The 17,390-nt window shown below is 44.0% G+C and overlaps 1 protein-coding gene across 1 annotated transcript in view; it reads left to right on the top strand.

Moving 5' to 3' along the window:
- The window catches only part of LOC149443029 (uncharacterized), a 125,758-nt gene that overhangs the window by 45,616 nt on the left and 62,752 nt on the right, over nt 1–17,390 (top strand). The window contains exon 4 of the mRNA XM_089655967.1: nt 11,098–11,632. Coding sequence (XP_089512093.1) covers nt 11,098–11,632 — 535 coding nt within the window. The remainder of the gene's footprint in view (nt 1–11,097; nt 11,633–17,390) is intronic.

The raw sequence follows: 17,390 nt of genomic DNA, 5'->3' as shown, positions 1-17,390 counted from the left end.
ACACTATGCAGCCAACACAATGATGGAGTGCCGGGGTCAGGAGTATGGAGCATAGAGCCCCTTACATTGCTGCTCAGGAGGAAGAAAATATTCCTTTGTAACAGAAAATGTATATAAATCTGAGGCTCTTTTAGGAATGTCCGGGGAGTTAAAAAATGAAAGGGGCTTTATAGCGATTAAAACATTTAATATGTGTAACATTGCGCTGTTTATCTTCTCCTCCCCTCCCCCGCCTGTCTCCAGCACCGCACCCGGGGACTAGCAGGGAGGGGAGAGACCTTGCAGTGTAATGAGAACCGATTGGCTGCTCCTCAGGAAAGGGGAGTGTCCGGCTTATCCTTTCTCCCTTTCACTCCCAGAGCCATTTTTGCATTTTTTGCACATTTAAAAAATCATTTTATCCTGAAGATGACACAAAACCCCCCAAATATAGGTTTTCTAAAAGTAGAGACTTTAGAGAATAAAATAGCGGCAGTTCTATTTTTTTATGTCACAAAATATTATCACAAAGTCTAGGAAATGCCAAATTTCACTAAAAAATATACTTACGTTAATTTCAGGGCACAAAAAAGCAATAAATGACCCATTTATGTGTAAAAATATAAAAGCCGAGGTTGCAGCGAGTAAATAGATATCCAACATGTCAAACCTTAAGTTGTGTGTGCTGAAATGGTGACAACCTTTAGTCCCCGGTATTATCTATAGGGGACACATTTATAGCCCCTTCTAGGTCATCAGTATAGAGTACGGAGGAGGTCTGCTCCTAGAATTATCCTCTCATTCTGGTGTGACCGGCGATATGTAACGTTTATCACTAGAGATGAGCGAATCGAACCAGGCGAACCGGAATTCGAGTCGAATTTCAGGAAATATTCGATTCGCGGCGAAACCGAAATTTTGCCTACTTCGGGTGCGCGAATCGAACATTTCCCGATCAGCCGGCAAAAGTGTCCCTGCAGTGAGCTCCGCTATTTCTGACAGTTCTCTGACAGAAGGAACACATGTTTAGCGGTTGAAACATTGTATCTATTAGTTTATATTTAGGATACAGATGTTTCAACCGCTGTACATGTGAAGAAGCTGTGAGAGAACTGTCAGAAATAGAGGAACTCTGCACATACACTTTTTGCCGGCTTGGAATTATTCTTCTTTTCATCCTACTTCTTCTTCTTCTTCTTCTTCTTCATCCTCATCCTCATCCTCTTCTTCTGAGGATGAGGATGAGGATGAAGAAGAAGAAGAAGCAGTAGGATGAAAATAAGAATAATTCCAAGCCGGCAAAAAGTGTATGTGCAGAGTTCCTCTATTCTGCAGATACACTTAGAGGAGCTCTGCACATACACTTTTTGCCTGTTTGGAATTAATCTTATTTTCATCCTACTTCTTCTTCTTTCTCTTCTTCTTCTTCTTCTTTATCCTCATCCTCAGAAGAAGAAGAAGAGGATGAAGAAGAAGAAGAAGTAGGATGAAAATAAGAATAATTGCAAGCCGGCAAAAAGTGTATGTGCAGAGTTCCTCTATTCTGCAGATACACTTAGAGGAGCTCTGCACATACACTTTTTGCCGGCTTGGAATTAATCTTATTTTCATCCTACTTCTTCTTCTTCTTCTTCATCCTCATCCTCAGAAGAAGAAGAAGAGGATGAGGATGAGGATGAAGAAGAAGAAGAAGAAGAAGAAGAAGTAGGATGAAAATAAGAATAATTCCAAGCCGGCAAAAAGTGTATGTGCAGAGCTCCTCTAAGTGTATCTGCAGAGCTCCTCTAAGTGTATCTGCAGAATAGAGGAACTCTGCACATACACTTTTTGCCGGAAACCGCTGTATGGAGGGAATGTCCCAGAACTGTCAGAAATAGTCTATTTCTGACAGTTCTGGGACATTCACTCCATACAGCTGTTTCAACCGCTGTATGGAGGGAATGTCATAGAACTGTCAGAAATAGACTATTAATGACAGTTCTGGGACTGTCCTTCCATACAGCGGTTGAAACATTGTATGTATTTGTTTCCATAAATGGATCCATTTATGGAAACAAATACATACAATGTTTCAACCGCTGTATGGAAGGACAGTCCCAGAACTGTCATAAATAGTCTATTTCTGACAGTTCTGGGATATTCACTCCATACAGCTGTTTCAACCGCTGTATGGAGGGAATGTCATAGAACTGTCAGAAATAGACTATTAATGACAGTTCTGGGACTGTCCTTCCATACAGCGGTTGAAACATTGTATCTATTTGTTTCCATAAATGGATCCATTTATGGAAACAAATAGATACAATGTTTCAACCGCTGTATGGAAGGACAGTCCCAGAACTGTCATTAATAGTCTATTTCTGAAACAGCTGTATGGAGTGAATGTCCTAGAACTGTCAGAAATAGACTATTTCTGACAGTTCTGGGACTGTCCTTCCATACAGCGGTTGAAACATTGTATCTATTTTTTTCCATAAATGACATTCTGCAAATACACTTAGAGGAGCGCTGCAGATACACTTTTTGCCGGCTTGGAATTAATCTTATTTTCATCCTACTTCTTCTTCTTCATCCTCATCCTCATCCTCATAAGAAGAAAAAGAAGAAGTAGGATGAAAATAAGAATAATTCCAAGCCGGCAAAAAGTGTATCTGCAGCGCTCCTCTAAGTGTATCTGCAGAATGTCATTTATGGAAAAAAATAGATACAATGTTTCAACCGCTGTATGGAGTGAATGTCCCAGAACTGTCATAAATAGTCTATTTCTGACAGTTCTGGGACATTCACTCCATACAGCTGTTTCAACCGCTGTATGGAGGGAATGTCATGGAACTGTCAGAAATAGACTATTAATGACAGTTCTGGGACTCTGACAGTTCCATGACATTCCCTCCATACAGCGGTTGAAACAGCTGTATGGAGTGAATGTCCCAGAACTGTCAGAAATAGACTATTTCTGACAGTTCTGGGACAATCACTCCATACAGCTGTTTCAACCGCTGTATGGAGGGAATGTCATGGAACTGTCAGAAATAGACTATTAATGACAGTTCTGGGACTCTGACAGTTCCATGACATTCCCTCCATACAGCGGTTGAAACAGCTGTATGGAGTGAATGTCCCAGAACTGTCAGAAATAGACAGAAACTGTCACAGAACTGTCCTTCTTCTCATCCTTCTCCTTCTTCTCATCCTTCTTCTCATCCTTCTTCTCATCCTTCTTCTCATCCTTCTTCTCATCCTTCTTCTCATCCTTCTCCTTCTTCTTCTCATCCTTCTCCTTCTTCTCATCCTTCTCCTTCTCCTTCTTCTCATCCTTCTCCTTCTCCTTCTTCTCATCCTTCTCCTTCTTCTCATCCTTCTCCTTCTCCTTCTTCTCATCCTTCTCCTTCTTCTCATCCTTCTCCTTCTCCTTCTTCTCATCCTTCTCCTTCTCCTTCTTCTCATCCTTCTCCTTCTCCATCTTCTCATCCTTCTCCTTCTCCTTCTTCTCATCCTTCTCCTTCTTCTCATCCTTCTCCTTCTCCTTCTTCTCATCCTTCTCCTTCTTCTCATCCTTCTCCTTCTCCTCATCCTTCTCCTTCTCCTTCTTCTCATCCTTCTCCTTCTCCTTCTTCTCATCCTTCTCCTTCTCCTTCTTCTCATCCTTCTCCTTCTCCTTCTTCTCATCCTTCTCCTTCTTCTCATCCTTCTCCTTCTCCTTCTTCTCATCCTTCTCCTTCTCCTTCTCCTTCTCTTTCCTCATCTCCAAGGGCATTTAAATTAAAGGTACAGTGTTCTGCACTAATTTAAAGGCTCTCTGAAGCCTAGAAACCCTTTTTATAAGTCATCTTCGTAGCGAAGAAATTCGCATCGAATCGAATTTCACACTGGAATTCGCCGAATCAGCCGAATCGAATTTTTGAGAAATTCGCTCATCTCTATTTATCACAATCAATGTTATCACATGTAGGCCCTCCAGCGTGTGCTCTTACATTTGGGCGTGCATATATGTGGGGGAGGGGGGGCCTTAAAATTTTTTAAAGGGATGAGTTATGTACTTGGGTGTAACTTTAATTGTTTGCATTTAAAAAAACATTTTTACTTAAGGGGACAAAGTCCTCTATGAGATGACTTTTGATGAGAGGTTCTCTTTATTGAGACATCCAGGGTCTAAAAGACCCCCAATGTCTCCCCTGTACTGCATTGGATGTAATGTAGCGCACATCGCACCGCATTACATTCTTTGCTGGCCTCAAGTGTGGGGGAAATCTGTCATAACGTCACTTCTGGGTCAGGACAAGAAGGGAGTGAATGTGTCCGCTCTCCTCCGTCCCCTCTACCCTCCGACACCCGCTGACCCGGGCCCACAGATGGGCAAGCAGAGCCGGGGAAGCATAGTAGGTACAGGAGAGGTTCACACACACGGGGTTGCAGAGGCTGGCACCTGAAAGGAGAGCCCTGCGGCTTGCCCTCAGCAGGGATAAAGATTAAACACAATACTTGCCCGGCCCCCAGAACTACATGTCCCGGGCGTCGGGTGATGTAAAGTGACCATCCCGGCATGATGAGCCGACATTGACCTCACAGCACTGCCTCAGAGCAAACTAGTCATAGGAAGGATCAGATTTATCATTCCTTGTCTGCAGATCTAAAACTCATCAAAACCAGTTCAGAGACCAAACAAACCCAACAGAGAAAAGGGGCCCCGGACCTCAAAATTGTAGTAAACACTAAACAGTCCAAACAAAATGTCTTCCCATGAGGGGAGTAGTTCTTCAATGTCCAGCAACCCTCCTATTCCCCCCTCACATCCACATCCTATTATTGTGTGACCAATACCATCCAAATCATTCTTACTTTCATTTCCCAAAGTTATCCGTCTACAAGGAGACCTGTATAGATCACATGATGGCACCAATGAGGATGGAGGAGGACCGGAGTCACATGACTGAGAAGATACTAAACATCACCCTGGAGATCATCTACCTGCTGACCGGAGAGGTGAGGAGGATTCTGGGAGGTCACATGACATCACTCTCATCTCTATTAATAAAACACAGACCTGACCGGAGAGGTGAGGAGGATTCTGGGAGGTCACATGACATCACTCTCATCTCTATTAATAAAACACAGACCTGACCGGAGAGGTGAGGAGGATTCTGGGAGGTCACATGACATCACTCTTATCTCTATTAATACAACACAGACCTGACCAGAGAGATGGGGAGGATTCTGGGAGGTCACATGACATCACTCTTTTCTCTATTAATAAAACACAGACCTGACCGGAGAGGTGAGGAGGATTCTGGGAGGTCACATGACATCACTCTTGTCTATTCTGGTCAATAGACCATTTTATTTTTGCACACATTTAGATGATGTCAGGTGGTTGATATTGTTTTATTTGTCTCCTGATCTGTAGGATTATGTTGTAAAGAAGAAGTCTAGTGGGGAGCCAATCTCAGGAGGATGGAGCAGAACCCAGAGCCTCACCATGGTACCTCCATCTCATTCTCTGATACCTGAGAGGGAGAAAGAGCAGAAGATTCTGGAACTGACCACCATGATGGTCCATCTGCTGACAGGAGAGGTGAGCGGTGCCGGGAATTCTGGGACATTCTCCAGTAACAGACAAGGGATGTGTCTGGATGGTGACTGTATCATTGTGTGTGTCAGGTTCCTATAAGGTGTCAGGGTGTCACTGTCTATTTCTCCATGGAGGAGTGGGAGTATTTAGAAGGACACAAGGACCTCTACAAGGACGTCATGATGGACAATCAGCAGACTTTGGGTTTTGTGAAGATTGTAAGGAAGGAATTTCCCCGGAATGAGACGATATTGAAGCTCACCCTGGAGATCCTCAGCCTGCTGACTGGAGAGGTGAGTGTAATGAAGGGGTTAAATCTGACTGGGCTGTACACTGGGAGGGATTCAGAGTCACTTGAAGTCTTCTGATGTTCTGTAATCAAAAACGACATCCACACAAGTACTATGAATACATAAAGTGTCCGGACTCTATGAGATTTGGTTATAGAACAAGATGGCGGCATTGGTTATAGAAGAGAACAATCTCAGCTTTAGTCCAATCAGGGAGACCCATGATTACCAGCATGCCACGCCCACTGACCACTAAATCCATGGGTGACATTTCCTGGTGGGTCAGTGAGCCTTACTAGTAAACCATTAGTGACTCTATTATATGACTTCTAGAAGGAGCTATAAATCTGACCCCATTGTCATCATATCATTGGATGGAGATGTCTGTCCTTTGCTGAGTCGGCACATTGTGGCCAATCCCTGGAGAATAAATCTAGAGCTGACCATAGAAGTGAGGGATTATGGGAGAGTGAGATTTATCTTTGTATCACACAGAACTGTACAGGAGTCATGAAGAAATCTACCGACAATGACACCAGAAGGAGATCTCATCGTATGACCACAAGATCCTCGAGAATCCAGAATCCCATCACCATCCCCCCACCTCCATCCCTGATCCCTACAAGACAGAAGACACAGAAGATTCTAGAAGTCACCAAGAAGATGATGGAGCTGCTGACAGGAGAGGTGAGCGGTGCCGGGAATTCTGGGACATTCTCCAGTAACAGACAAGGGATGTGTCTGGATGGTGACTGTATCATTGTGTGTGTCAGGTTCCTATAAGGTGTCAGGGTGTCACTGTCTATTTCTCCATGGAGGAGTGGGAGTATTTAGAAGGACACAAGGATCTCTACAAGGACGTCATGATGGACAATCAGCCGCCCCTCACATCACCGGGTAAGAGGAGACTTTATTGTAAAGGAGAGAGCAGTACGGAGGATCCACCTAGATCCCCCATCATCTGATAAACACATAGAAACAATGGATTCAGTCAGTGTGTGTGTTTCCTACAGATGGATCCAGTCATGGGAACCCACCAGAGAGATGTCCCCGTCCTCTGTATTCCCAGGATTCCACACAGGAAGGTCACACCATCCCTCACCATCATCAGGTAGATGATGACAATTATTGGTAGTTGTGATTTATACACAGCATGTTTGTTACAATGAATGTTTTATTATATCTTTCAGAGTGGAATCCTCGGGGATGATAATATTGATGTTAAAGAAGAGTATAAAGAGGAGGATGAGGAGTATGGAGTGATGGAGGAGTTTTCAGAAGGACACAAGGATATGATGGAGCCACCTAATACCAGGAACCCACCAGAGAGATGTCCCCGTCCTCTGTATTCCCGGGATTCCACACAGGAAGGTCACACCATCCCTCACTATTACAAGGTTGGTGGATGGAGAATCTAGAACATGGACTTGTAGAGACTATGGGCTCCAATCACAAAGCGGTATCTTCCCGTATCCCAGTATGTAGTAAGATGCTGCATTCTGTTTTTTAGTAGTGAAGCCTGCGGGTAATTTACCACTGGTGTCCATAGCAACACTTGTAAATAGCTTGTTGTTAAGGAGAGGGCAGCCGCCAGTGTCCTCAGCAACCAGTAAACAAGGAGCGGACGGCCACCAAGTTCCCCGCTGACAGCTGTGACAGGTCTGGTATGGAATTTGAGGGGATCCCCGATGCCAAAATAATAAAAATAAAGGCGTGGTTTCCCCTCCAAAATCAATACCAGACCCTTAGTGAGTGCCCACCTTCCTCCTGAACCATACCAGGCCACATACCCTCAACATGGGGTGGGTGCTTCAGGGCAGGGGCGCTCTATCCTCCCAAAAGCACCTTGTCCCCATGTCGATGGGGACAAGGGTCCTTCCCCACAACCCTGGCCAGTGGTTGTGGGGGGCATATTGGAATCTAGAAGTCACCTTTAACATGGAGGCCCCCAGATCCCGGCCCCCCACAATGTGAATGAGTATAGAGTACATAGTACCCCTATTCATTCACCAAAAAAAAGTAGTTTAAGAAAAAACGAAGTCATTTTTGAAAAAACAAAAATAAAGAACAATATCCCCCTGATGTAGATCCATCGATGATCCAATCACGATACTCACTGTCATTGCCTTCTTGTGACATCACCAATACAACATGCCCCGGTCAGTGACATCACCAATACAACATGCCCCGGTCAGTGATGTCACCAATACAACATGCCCCGGTCAGTGACGTCACCAATACAACATGCCCTGGTCAGTGACGTCACCAATACAACATGCCCCGGTCAGTGACGTCACCAATACAACATGCCCCGGTCAGTGATGTCACCAATACAACATGCCCCGGTCAGTGTCGTCACCAATACAACATGCCCCGGTCAGTGATGTCACCAATACAACATGCCCCGGTCAGTGACATCACCAATACAACATGCCCCGGTCAGTGACGTCACCAATACAACATGCCCCGGTCAGTGACGTCACCAATGCAACATGCCTCGGTCAGTGACGTCACCAATACAACATGCCCCGGTCAGTGACGTCACCAATACAACATACCCCGGTCAGTGACATCACCGAGTGGCACCGTCCCTCAGTATATTTAGTGGCAGGAGGTAGCAGAGCTGTCAGACAGAGGGGAGTCTTCATTGGGAGCGGAGCTTTTCTTTCTGAGTCAGCGGTGACAGCGAGCATCGTGATTGATGATGGATCTACACCGGGGGGGACATTTTGCTTTAGTTTTGCTTTTTAATAAAGGACTTGTCAAAAACTGCCTGCTGTCTATTTAACAGAATACTTTTTGGGGGTGAATAATTAGGGGTACCATGTACCCCATACTCATTCACATGGCGTGAGAGATCTGAGGGCCCCCTTGTTACATTTTGTAAGTCCTCTGCCTGCAAACCCCCACAGCCACTAGCCTGGGTTGTGGGGAAGAGTCCCTTGTCCCCATCAACATGGACAAGGTGCTCTGGGGGAGCAAAGCCCCCCCGCCCCAGAGCATCCACTCCATGTTAAGGGCATGTGGCCTGGTATGTTTCAGGAGGGGGGTCGCTTGCTCATCCCCCCCTTTCCTGACCTGCCAGCAGCATGCTCAGATAGGGGTCTGGTATGTGTTTCTTTCATTTAGGCAAGGGGTCCACCTCAAAATCCTTACCAGACCCCAGGGGGGGGGAACCTTACAACATTTTCTTAATATTTTGTTGCCGGTAATTTTTTTTTTTTTTTTGTGATTTATCGGTTGGTTAGGACGCAGCGGCCGCTCGCTCCCTAACAACCATGTTGTTTACTGGTTGTTAAGGATGCCAGCGTCCGCCCACTCTTTACCAAGCAGTACACATTTCCTGAATGCCGCATGTCTCCACCACTAATTAATGACCGCATGCATTTCATTCTTTATTTCCTTCTGTGAATGTAACGCCTGTTCATGCGGTATTTACTGAGCGTGTTCAGTGTTTGTGGTCAATACCGCAACACGGGATAGGAAATGGACAGTTTCAGGATGGCATGCGGTATTTAGGGGAAATGTACCCACATATCACATGTGATCTGCTTCTGTGAAGGGAGACAATGTGTGGATTTTGTGTGTGATGTCACAATCATAAATCTTACATTTTACAGATGATATTTTCTCTCATTTCTTTGATTTAGAGTGGAGATCCAATCGATATAGAATTTGAGGTGAAAGCAGAAGAAGAAGAGGCGTATGTGAGGGATGATCAGCAGTCTATGGAGGAGGATGGAATAACGGGGACATTTATAGAGGAGGACACTCCTACAGAGATCAGCACAGGTGGGTCATGAACACTAAATCCATTCCTCCACCCATACTGCTCACTGATTGGTCCAGAGTAGGGCGGGGACTGGGTGATATCAGCCTGTAATCCCCTGGTCACTTTCCTGAGCTGTGTTCCCCGTCCTGTATTCCTGGATTTCTCTCGGATAATCTTCCTTCTCTGTGCTGCAGACACAATTTATGTCTCTAGACTGGATTTATGGAGGTTCTGGGGTTCAGCTGGCAGCAAAATGTTCATTTCACCATAAGTGTTACTAGACCTAGGCACCTGGGGTGTGTGTATTGGGTGTCCTTCCTCATGTCCAGATCTATTAAGATCTCTGACAGAACATTTCTCCCAGGGTTCCTTGCTCTGTGGTCTGCTGGCTGTGCCGGGTGGAGGGATATGTCTGTAGTGTCTCAGACCCAAGTCACTGAGTGCAGTCTCAGGAGATGGGAGGCAGCGGTGTGGGATCTCTGCAACTTGTCTACAGTAAACATTTAATATTCCACTGATTACTGAATACCAATATTATGAGTCCTGACCCTTACACTGTATATTGTACATTACATACTCCTGACCCCTGCACTATATACTCCATGTTGTACATTACATACTCCTGACCCTGCACTATATACTCTATGTTGTACATTATATACTCCTGACCCCTGCACTATATACTCTATGTTGTACATTACATCCTCCTGACACCTGCACTATATACTCTATGTTGTACATTACATACTCCTGACCCCTGCACTATATACTCTATGTTGTACATTACATACTCCTGACCCCTGCACTATATACTCTATGTTGTACATTACATACTCCTGACCCCTGCACTATATACTCTATGTTGTACATTCCATAGTCCTGACTTCTGCTCTCCCCCTCCCCCTCCCCCCACTGCTATATATACACATAATATGGATTCTCTTTTGTTACACCCATTTCCTCCCAGCTGGACATTTTATATCGGACGATGTGATTGGAGCACAGACTTTTACATGGTGATAATAATGTGATAACATCCTCCAACTTTGGACCCTTAAACAGAAAGTGATAATGAGGGAGGAGTCAATCCCCCAATGATGGTGGTCTTCAGGATCAGTCTAGTCTTCATCTTGGTTGTTCTCCCCCCATCCTCACTCTCTGACCTCTGGTGGGGCTCAGCCCCGCTTTTCTTCATGACTAAATCATGGACTAAATAAGGAAGTGCAGTACTTCTTGTGTTGGGAAGATGGCGATGAGTGATAGAGGGGGTGGGGACCCTCGTCCTATAATCCCCTCATCACTGTCCCTCCTATAAAAGACAGTTCTGGTTGTTTCCTCACTCTCTGACTAAGGTCCATGAATAAAGAAATGACCTGGTAGGAGATCAGAGGAGCCATTTCCTAGTTCCCTTGAGGGTGGAATTGTAAGCTCCTCAGAGACCAAGCTGCCTGATGTGGGCGGAGTCCTGGTTTGGGGGAACCAATCAGCTCCTGTCTAGTAATCCTCTTTGTCTTTGTATTTTAGTCCATGGCCGGGAGATGAGGAAAACCTCCGAGGATTGTCTCACTTTGTCTCCAGACTGGAAAGTAGAAAATGAGGACATCACACAGTATAGTCCAGGAGAAAACCCGGCTCCCTCCAATGTCCATCCGGCACCACCCAGTGTAGATGGACCATCGGATTCCTCGTATCCTGAGGAACCTCAGACTGTGCGGGACCGGGCCGGCCTTCTAACAGGGAAGAGCTTCTCCTGTACTGAGTGCGGGAAAGGATTCCGTTATAAATCCAGACTTAATAGGCATGAAAGATCTCACACAGGTGAGAAGCCATATTCCTGTGCTGAGTGCGGGAAATGTTTTGTATCAAAATCACATCTTGTCATACATCAAAAGCTGCACACAGGAGAAAAAATAAATTCCTGTCATGAGTGCGGGAAATGTTTTTCACAGAAGTCCCATCTTTACACACATCAGAGATCTCACACGGGGGAAAAGCCATATTCCTGTTCTGAGTGTGGGAAATGTTTTTCACATAAATCCAGTCTTTACAGCCATCAGAGATATCACACGGGGGAGAAGCCGTATTCCTGTCCTCAGTGCTGGAAATGCTTTTCAGAGAAGTCCGTTCTTTCCAGACATCAGAGATCTCACACGGGTGAAAAGCCATTTTCCTGTCCTGAGTGTGGGAACTGTTTTACACAGAAGTCTAGTCTTTATGTACATCAGAGATCTCACACAGGGGAGAAGCCTTATTCCTGTCCTGAGTGCGGGAAATGTTTTTCAGACAAGTCTAGTCTTTACAAACATCAGAGATGTCACACGGGGGAGAAGCCGTATTCCTATCATGAGTTTGAGAAATGTTTTTCAAGGAGCTTCAATCTTTCTAGGCATACGAAATCTCACACAGAGGAGAAGCCACTTTCTTCTCCTGAGTGAGGGAAATGTTCCTCACTGAAGTCCTGCCTTCCTGTACATCAGGGGTCCCACACAACCCTGGAGGTGTATTAGTGCCTTGAGTGCGGGAAATGTTTTCTAGATGAATGTTGCTGGACATCCCAGCTCTCATGTGGGGAAGAAGCACACCCTGATATACACCTCAGATATACTCCATGGCTGATCTTCATCATGGAAGGAACAGTTCATAAGGAGATCAGAGGTCCCCAAAGCCATGGATGAAGTGTGGGACCAGGTTGCCCATTGATGGCAGGAGAAGAATAACAATGGAGTCCTGCCCTGTGATTGGCTGAGTCTATAAATTGTTGACTGAATGAGCCGTCATTCACCCAGACGTGACCAGTTTGGTCCATACTTGAAGGAGAAGTTCCCCTTTTTGGGCAGAATTTCCCTCCCATAATACACAGAAGCGTTCTCTGATGCCGTCTCTGGCCCGGCCGTCCCGATGGGCTTTCCTCTCCCCTCATCCACAGGACCATCACTTGTCTGTCAGTTTATTGGATCGTTGGAACGGATTTTCAGATTGCATCATTTCCTGTCCATGATATCTTAGCATTCACTTCCTGTAGGCCACATCCCAGAAGCCTTCACTTCCTTGTTGCATCACAGAAGGGGGTGTGACAGGGCGTGTTCATTGCTTGGGACCACACCTCCCTCATTATAATACCTTCCTATACAATCTGATTGGACAATCTCCTCTAGATCTCCCCCCAGCTATGTAGTACAAGGGCAGACAAAGTCCAGGGTATGGAATGTGTGACAATTTATATTGGGAACTTGTGAGGCCTGGGGGCTGCAAATGCATTAAGATGTACCAAGGGTTCCGGGGAGAGCGCAGATTAGTAACGTTTGTAACCGTTTTAGGATCACCCAAAAGAGGACAGAGAGGCAAGTAAGGGGATATGAAGTTGCTGGAATATTTATCAGAGTTTCAGGTGCAGAGTGTGTGACCCATCAAGAGGCTGATAGACGTAGGTCTGGATTTAGGAGGAAGCCATGGGAGTGAATGGTGAGAAGTTTGAGAACAGAGCAATGCTTCTAAGTCAGCCCATAAGGGGCCATGTATTGTGGTGTAAAGGGGGGTTAGTGGGGTAATCTGGGCACCAAGAAATATTTAGTAACATTTGGAACACCCAAACCTCCTTGTTCCTTATGTATAAACATAGCATGTCTTGGGATTCGTGGCCCTTTGTCTGCTCAGTTGAATCACAAGACCTGATTTTTAAAAAGATTTCAGAGTATAGGAGGAGATGGGGATTGATGGGGGTGGGGATGGGGAAGAGTACAGAACAAGTAAAGGAGTTTTGGTAAAATTGCCACTTTTCCATCACTGATCCTCCCTATCCAGGAGAGGTGAAGATGAGTCCAGGACAGAAGTAGGACTCTCAAGTATTTGAAAGTGGGGATGTAGTTGGCCTCATGGAGTGTGTTGTACGAGCGAGGGAGATGAATGCCCAAATAATCCAGGTAGGAGGTGGGCCAAGGAAACTATCATTCTGTTTTACAGAGGAAAGGGAAATGTATGGAGTACAGAGAACAGGACTGGCAGGGAGGTGTTGGGTTGGACCAAAGTAAGCAAAAGATCATCGGCAAACAATCTGACTTTACCCAGTTCAGGACCGACCACCACACTTATACTGCGGCAGGGCAGCCCCTCTGTTCCAGATCACATACAGTACATGTACACGTGTGAGCCCACCGCCCTGACTGTGCTGTCATTCAGTACAACACAAGCCGATTATCAGGTCCAGGCCAATGATTTCTGGCCTGGACCTGCTGATCACCTGGACCTGCTGATCACCTGTACAGAATCAGAGATCATTCTGTGTCCATATTTATAAACACAGGAACTGGAAAGGTACACTAGTGAAGAGGAGCACAAATAATACAAAGTATTCCCACAAGCAGCTAAAAAAGGTGATCAATAATCAATAAACCAACTTATCAGTGAATTCAACTAAAACAACGCTGCCCACACCTAAACATACTCATATAAATGTGCAAAAATGTCAATAAATAGAAATACAGCGCCGAGCTTTCCTTAACCACTTTAAGTCCCCCCTATAATAGAAATACTGCCACAGGGCGGACTCCCTGCACAAAATCATGTGTATATGATAGCTATGCCCAATAGAAATTGCGGTTACTGTCTGTGTCCCCATTAGGGAGATTCACTGTCTCTATTTGTCCTGTTTTCATTGTGAACATAAAAAAAATCCCACACTTTGGGTTGTCCCCAGAAAAGTAATAGAAGAGAAATCTTCCAATGGGGACGCTGGTTCTGGTGGTCACCAAGGAACTTCCTTAATTTGGAAGAATTTTCTCTCACTTCCTGTTTGGCTGACACAAGAAGTGAAGGAAATCTGCACAATGGTGCACAGATGTAAAAAAAAAACTGACAGTGTATTTTTTGTTGCATTCAATAAAAAACAAAGAAAAATGAACAAATAGGAACACATTTTATTAAAAATAAAGAGTACAGTGTTAAAGTTTATACCTTTGACTGTATTTTGCAAGATGACTTTTCTGCATTGGGGATGTTACCCATTTCTAATCTGTGTACTCTGGAAATATTGAACTGCTCTGTGAGTGTGGAATTGTCTCTATAAATAAAGAATTTGAAAAAAAAATAGAGAGTACATACACATTCATTTTTGTTGCATTTAAGAAAAAAAAGAAACTTGAATGAATAGGAACAATTTTTAATGGTATTTTCATTTTTTTTTTGCATTTTATAAAAATATTTGCACAGTGGCTAAATGGTTAGCACTTCTGCCTGGCAGCACAAGGATCATTGGTTCAAATCCCAACCACAGCATCACCTGCCTGGAGTTTGCATGTTCTCCCTGTGCCTGCATGGGTTTCCTCTGGGACTCTGGTTTCCTCCCACACTCCAAAGACATGCTGGCAAGTTAATTGAATCCTGTCTAAAATTGGCCCTAATATACAGTCAGGTCCATAAATATTGGGACATGGACACAATTCTAACATTTTTGGCTCTATACACCACCACAATGGATTTGAAATTAAACAAGTTATGCTTTAACTGCAGACAATCAGCTTTAATTTGAGGGTATTTACATCCAAATCAGGTGAACGGTGTAGGAATTACAACAGTTTGCATATGTGCCTCCCACTTGTTAAGGGACCAAAAGTAATGGGACAGAATAATAATCATAAATCAAACTTTCACTTTTTAATACTTGGTTACAAATCCTTTGCAGTCAATGACAGCCTGAAGTGTGGAACGCATAGACATCACCAGACGCTGGGTGTCATCCCTGGTGATGCTCTGCCAGGCCTCTACTGCAACTGTCTTCAGTTCCTGCTTGTTCTTGGGGCATTTTCCCTTCAGTTTTGTCTTCAGCAAGTGAAATGCTCAATCGGATTCAGGTCAGGTGATGGACTTGGCCATTGCAGAACATTCCACTTCTTTGGTTGCTTTTGCAGTCTGCTTTGGGTCATTGTCCATCTGCACTGTGAAGCGTCCAATGAGTTGTGAAGCATTTGGCTGAATATGAGCAGATAATATTCCCGAAACACTTCACAATTCATCCTGCTGCTTCTGTCAGCCGTCACATCATCAATAAATACAAGAGAAGCAGTTCCATTGGCAGCCATACATGCCCACGCCATGACACTACCACCACCATGATCACTGATGAGGTGGTATGGACGGATCATGAGCAGTTCCTTCTCCATCCTCTTCTCTTCCCATCACTCTGGTACAAGTTGATGTCGGTCTCCTCTGTCCATAGGATGTTGTTCCAGAACTGTGAAGGCTTTTTTACATGTCGTTTGGCAAACTCTAATCTGGCCTTCCTGTGTTTGAGGCTCACCAATGGTTTCCATCTTGTGGTGAACCCTCTGTATTCACTCTGGTGAAGTCTTCTCCTGATTGGTGACTTTGACACACATACACCTACCTCCTGGAGAGTGTTCTTGATTTGGCCAACTGTTGTGAAGGGTGTTTTCTTCACCAGGGAAAGAATTCTTCGCTCATCCACCACAGTTGTTTTCCGTGGTCTTCCGGGTCTTTTGGTGTTGCTGAGCTCACCGGTGCGTTCCTTCTTTTTAAGAATGTTCCAAACAGTTGTTTTGGCCACGCCTAATGTTTTTGCTATCTCTCTGATGGGTTTGTTTTGTTTTTTCAGCCTAATGATGGCTTCACTGATAGTGACAGCTCTTTGGATCTCATCTTGAGAGTTGACAGCAACAGATTCCAAATGCAAATAGCACACTTGAAATGAACTCTGGACCTTTTATCTGCTCATTGTAATTGGGATAATGAGGGAATAACACACACCTGGCCATGGAACAGCTGAGAAGCCAATTGTCCCATTACTTTTGATCCCTTAACAAGTGGGAGGCACATATGCAAACTGTTGTAATTCCTACACCGTTCACCTGATTTGGATGTAAATACCCTCAAATTAAAGCTGACAGTCTGCAGTTAAAGCACATTTTGTTCATTTCATTTCATATCCGTTGTGGTGGTGTATAGAGCCAAAAATGTTAGAATTGTGTCCATGTCCCAATATTTATGGACCTGACTGTATGAATGTAAGTTAAGAACTTTAGATTGTACGCCCCTTGAGGGGTGGGGACTGATGTGAATGTACAATATATATGTAAAGAGCTGCGTAAATTGATGACGCTATATAAGTAATGGAAATAAATAAGAAAAAAGGAAAGAATGAATAAACAGGAACAAATTTTATAAGAAATAAAAAGAGTACATGCAAAGGTAACGTATACACACACAGTCCTGAATATCCATGCATAGACTGGGGACAAGCCCATTTACATATTAAAAGGGAATTCCTGAAGAGTGATAGACTATGGGGACTATTCTGGTGCTAATTCTATTTAAAAGGCAAACTGTATCTGTGTGACTGTAATGAGAGAAATGGTAATGGGTCCAATGGACAATAGTATACTGTCCTGTCCTGGGTGACCAGGGTGGGAAACAATTGTCCATTTCAGCAATTAACATTTTCATGATAAGATGTTTGGTCAAAAAATCAGAAATCCCTCCAGCAGGTATTAATCTGTATATGAAGGGAAGATTAACAGCTAAAGACTTTATACCCACATGGAAGGAAGATATATTTTAAATATATTCTAAAAATATTCTTCCCAATATTTTGACATATATTTGAAATACTACAATCTTGGCCGTATATATATGCTGCATGTTAAAATGAGTTTTTTATATATTCCAAAATATATTAAAAATATCTTTAAAAATATATATTTTTAAAATGTATTCTTCAGATTTTTTTTAACATATAAAAAAGTAACTTTAACATATATTTTTACATTTA

This window comes from Staurois parvus, unplaced genomic scaffold (genome assembly GCF_062004578.1).
Source record: "Staurois parvus isolate SC_StPar_1 unplaced genomic scaffold, SC_StPar_1.0 ptg000879l, whole genome shotgun sequence".
Lineage (NCBI taxonomy): Eukaryota > Metazoa > Chordata > Amphibia > Anura > Ranidae > Staurois > Staurois parvus.
Note: the sequence above shows the minus strand (reverse complement) of the source record. Positions and strands in the feature narration are given on the sequence as shown.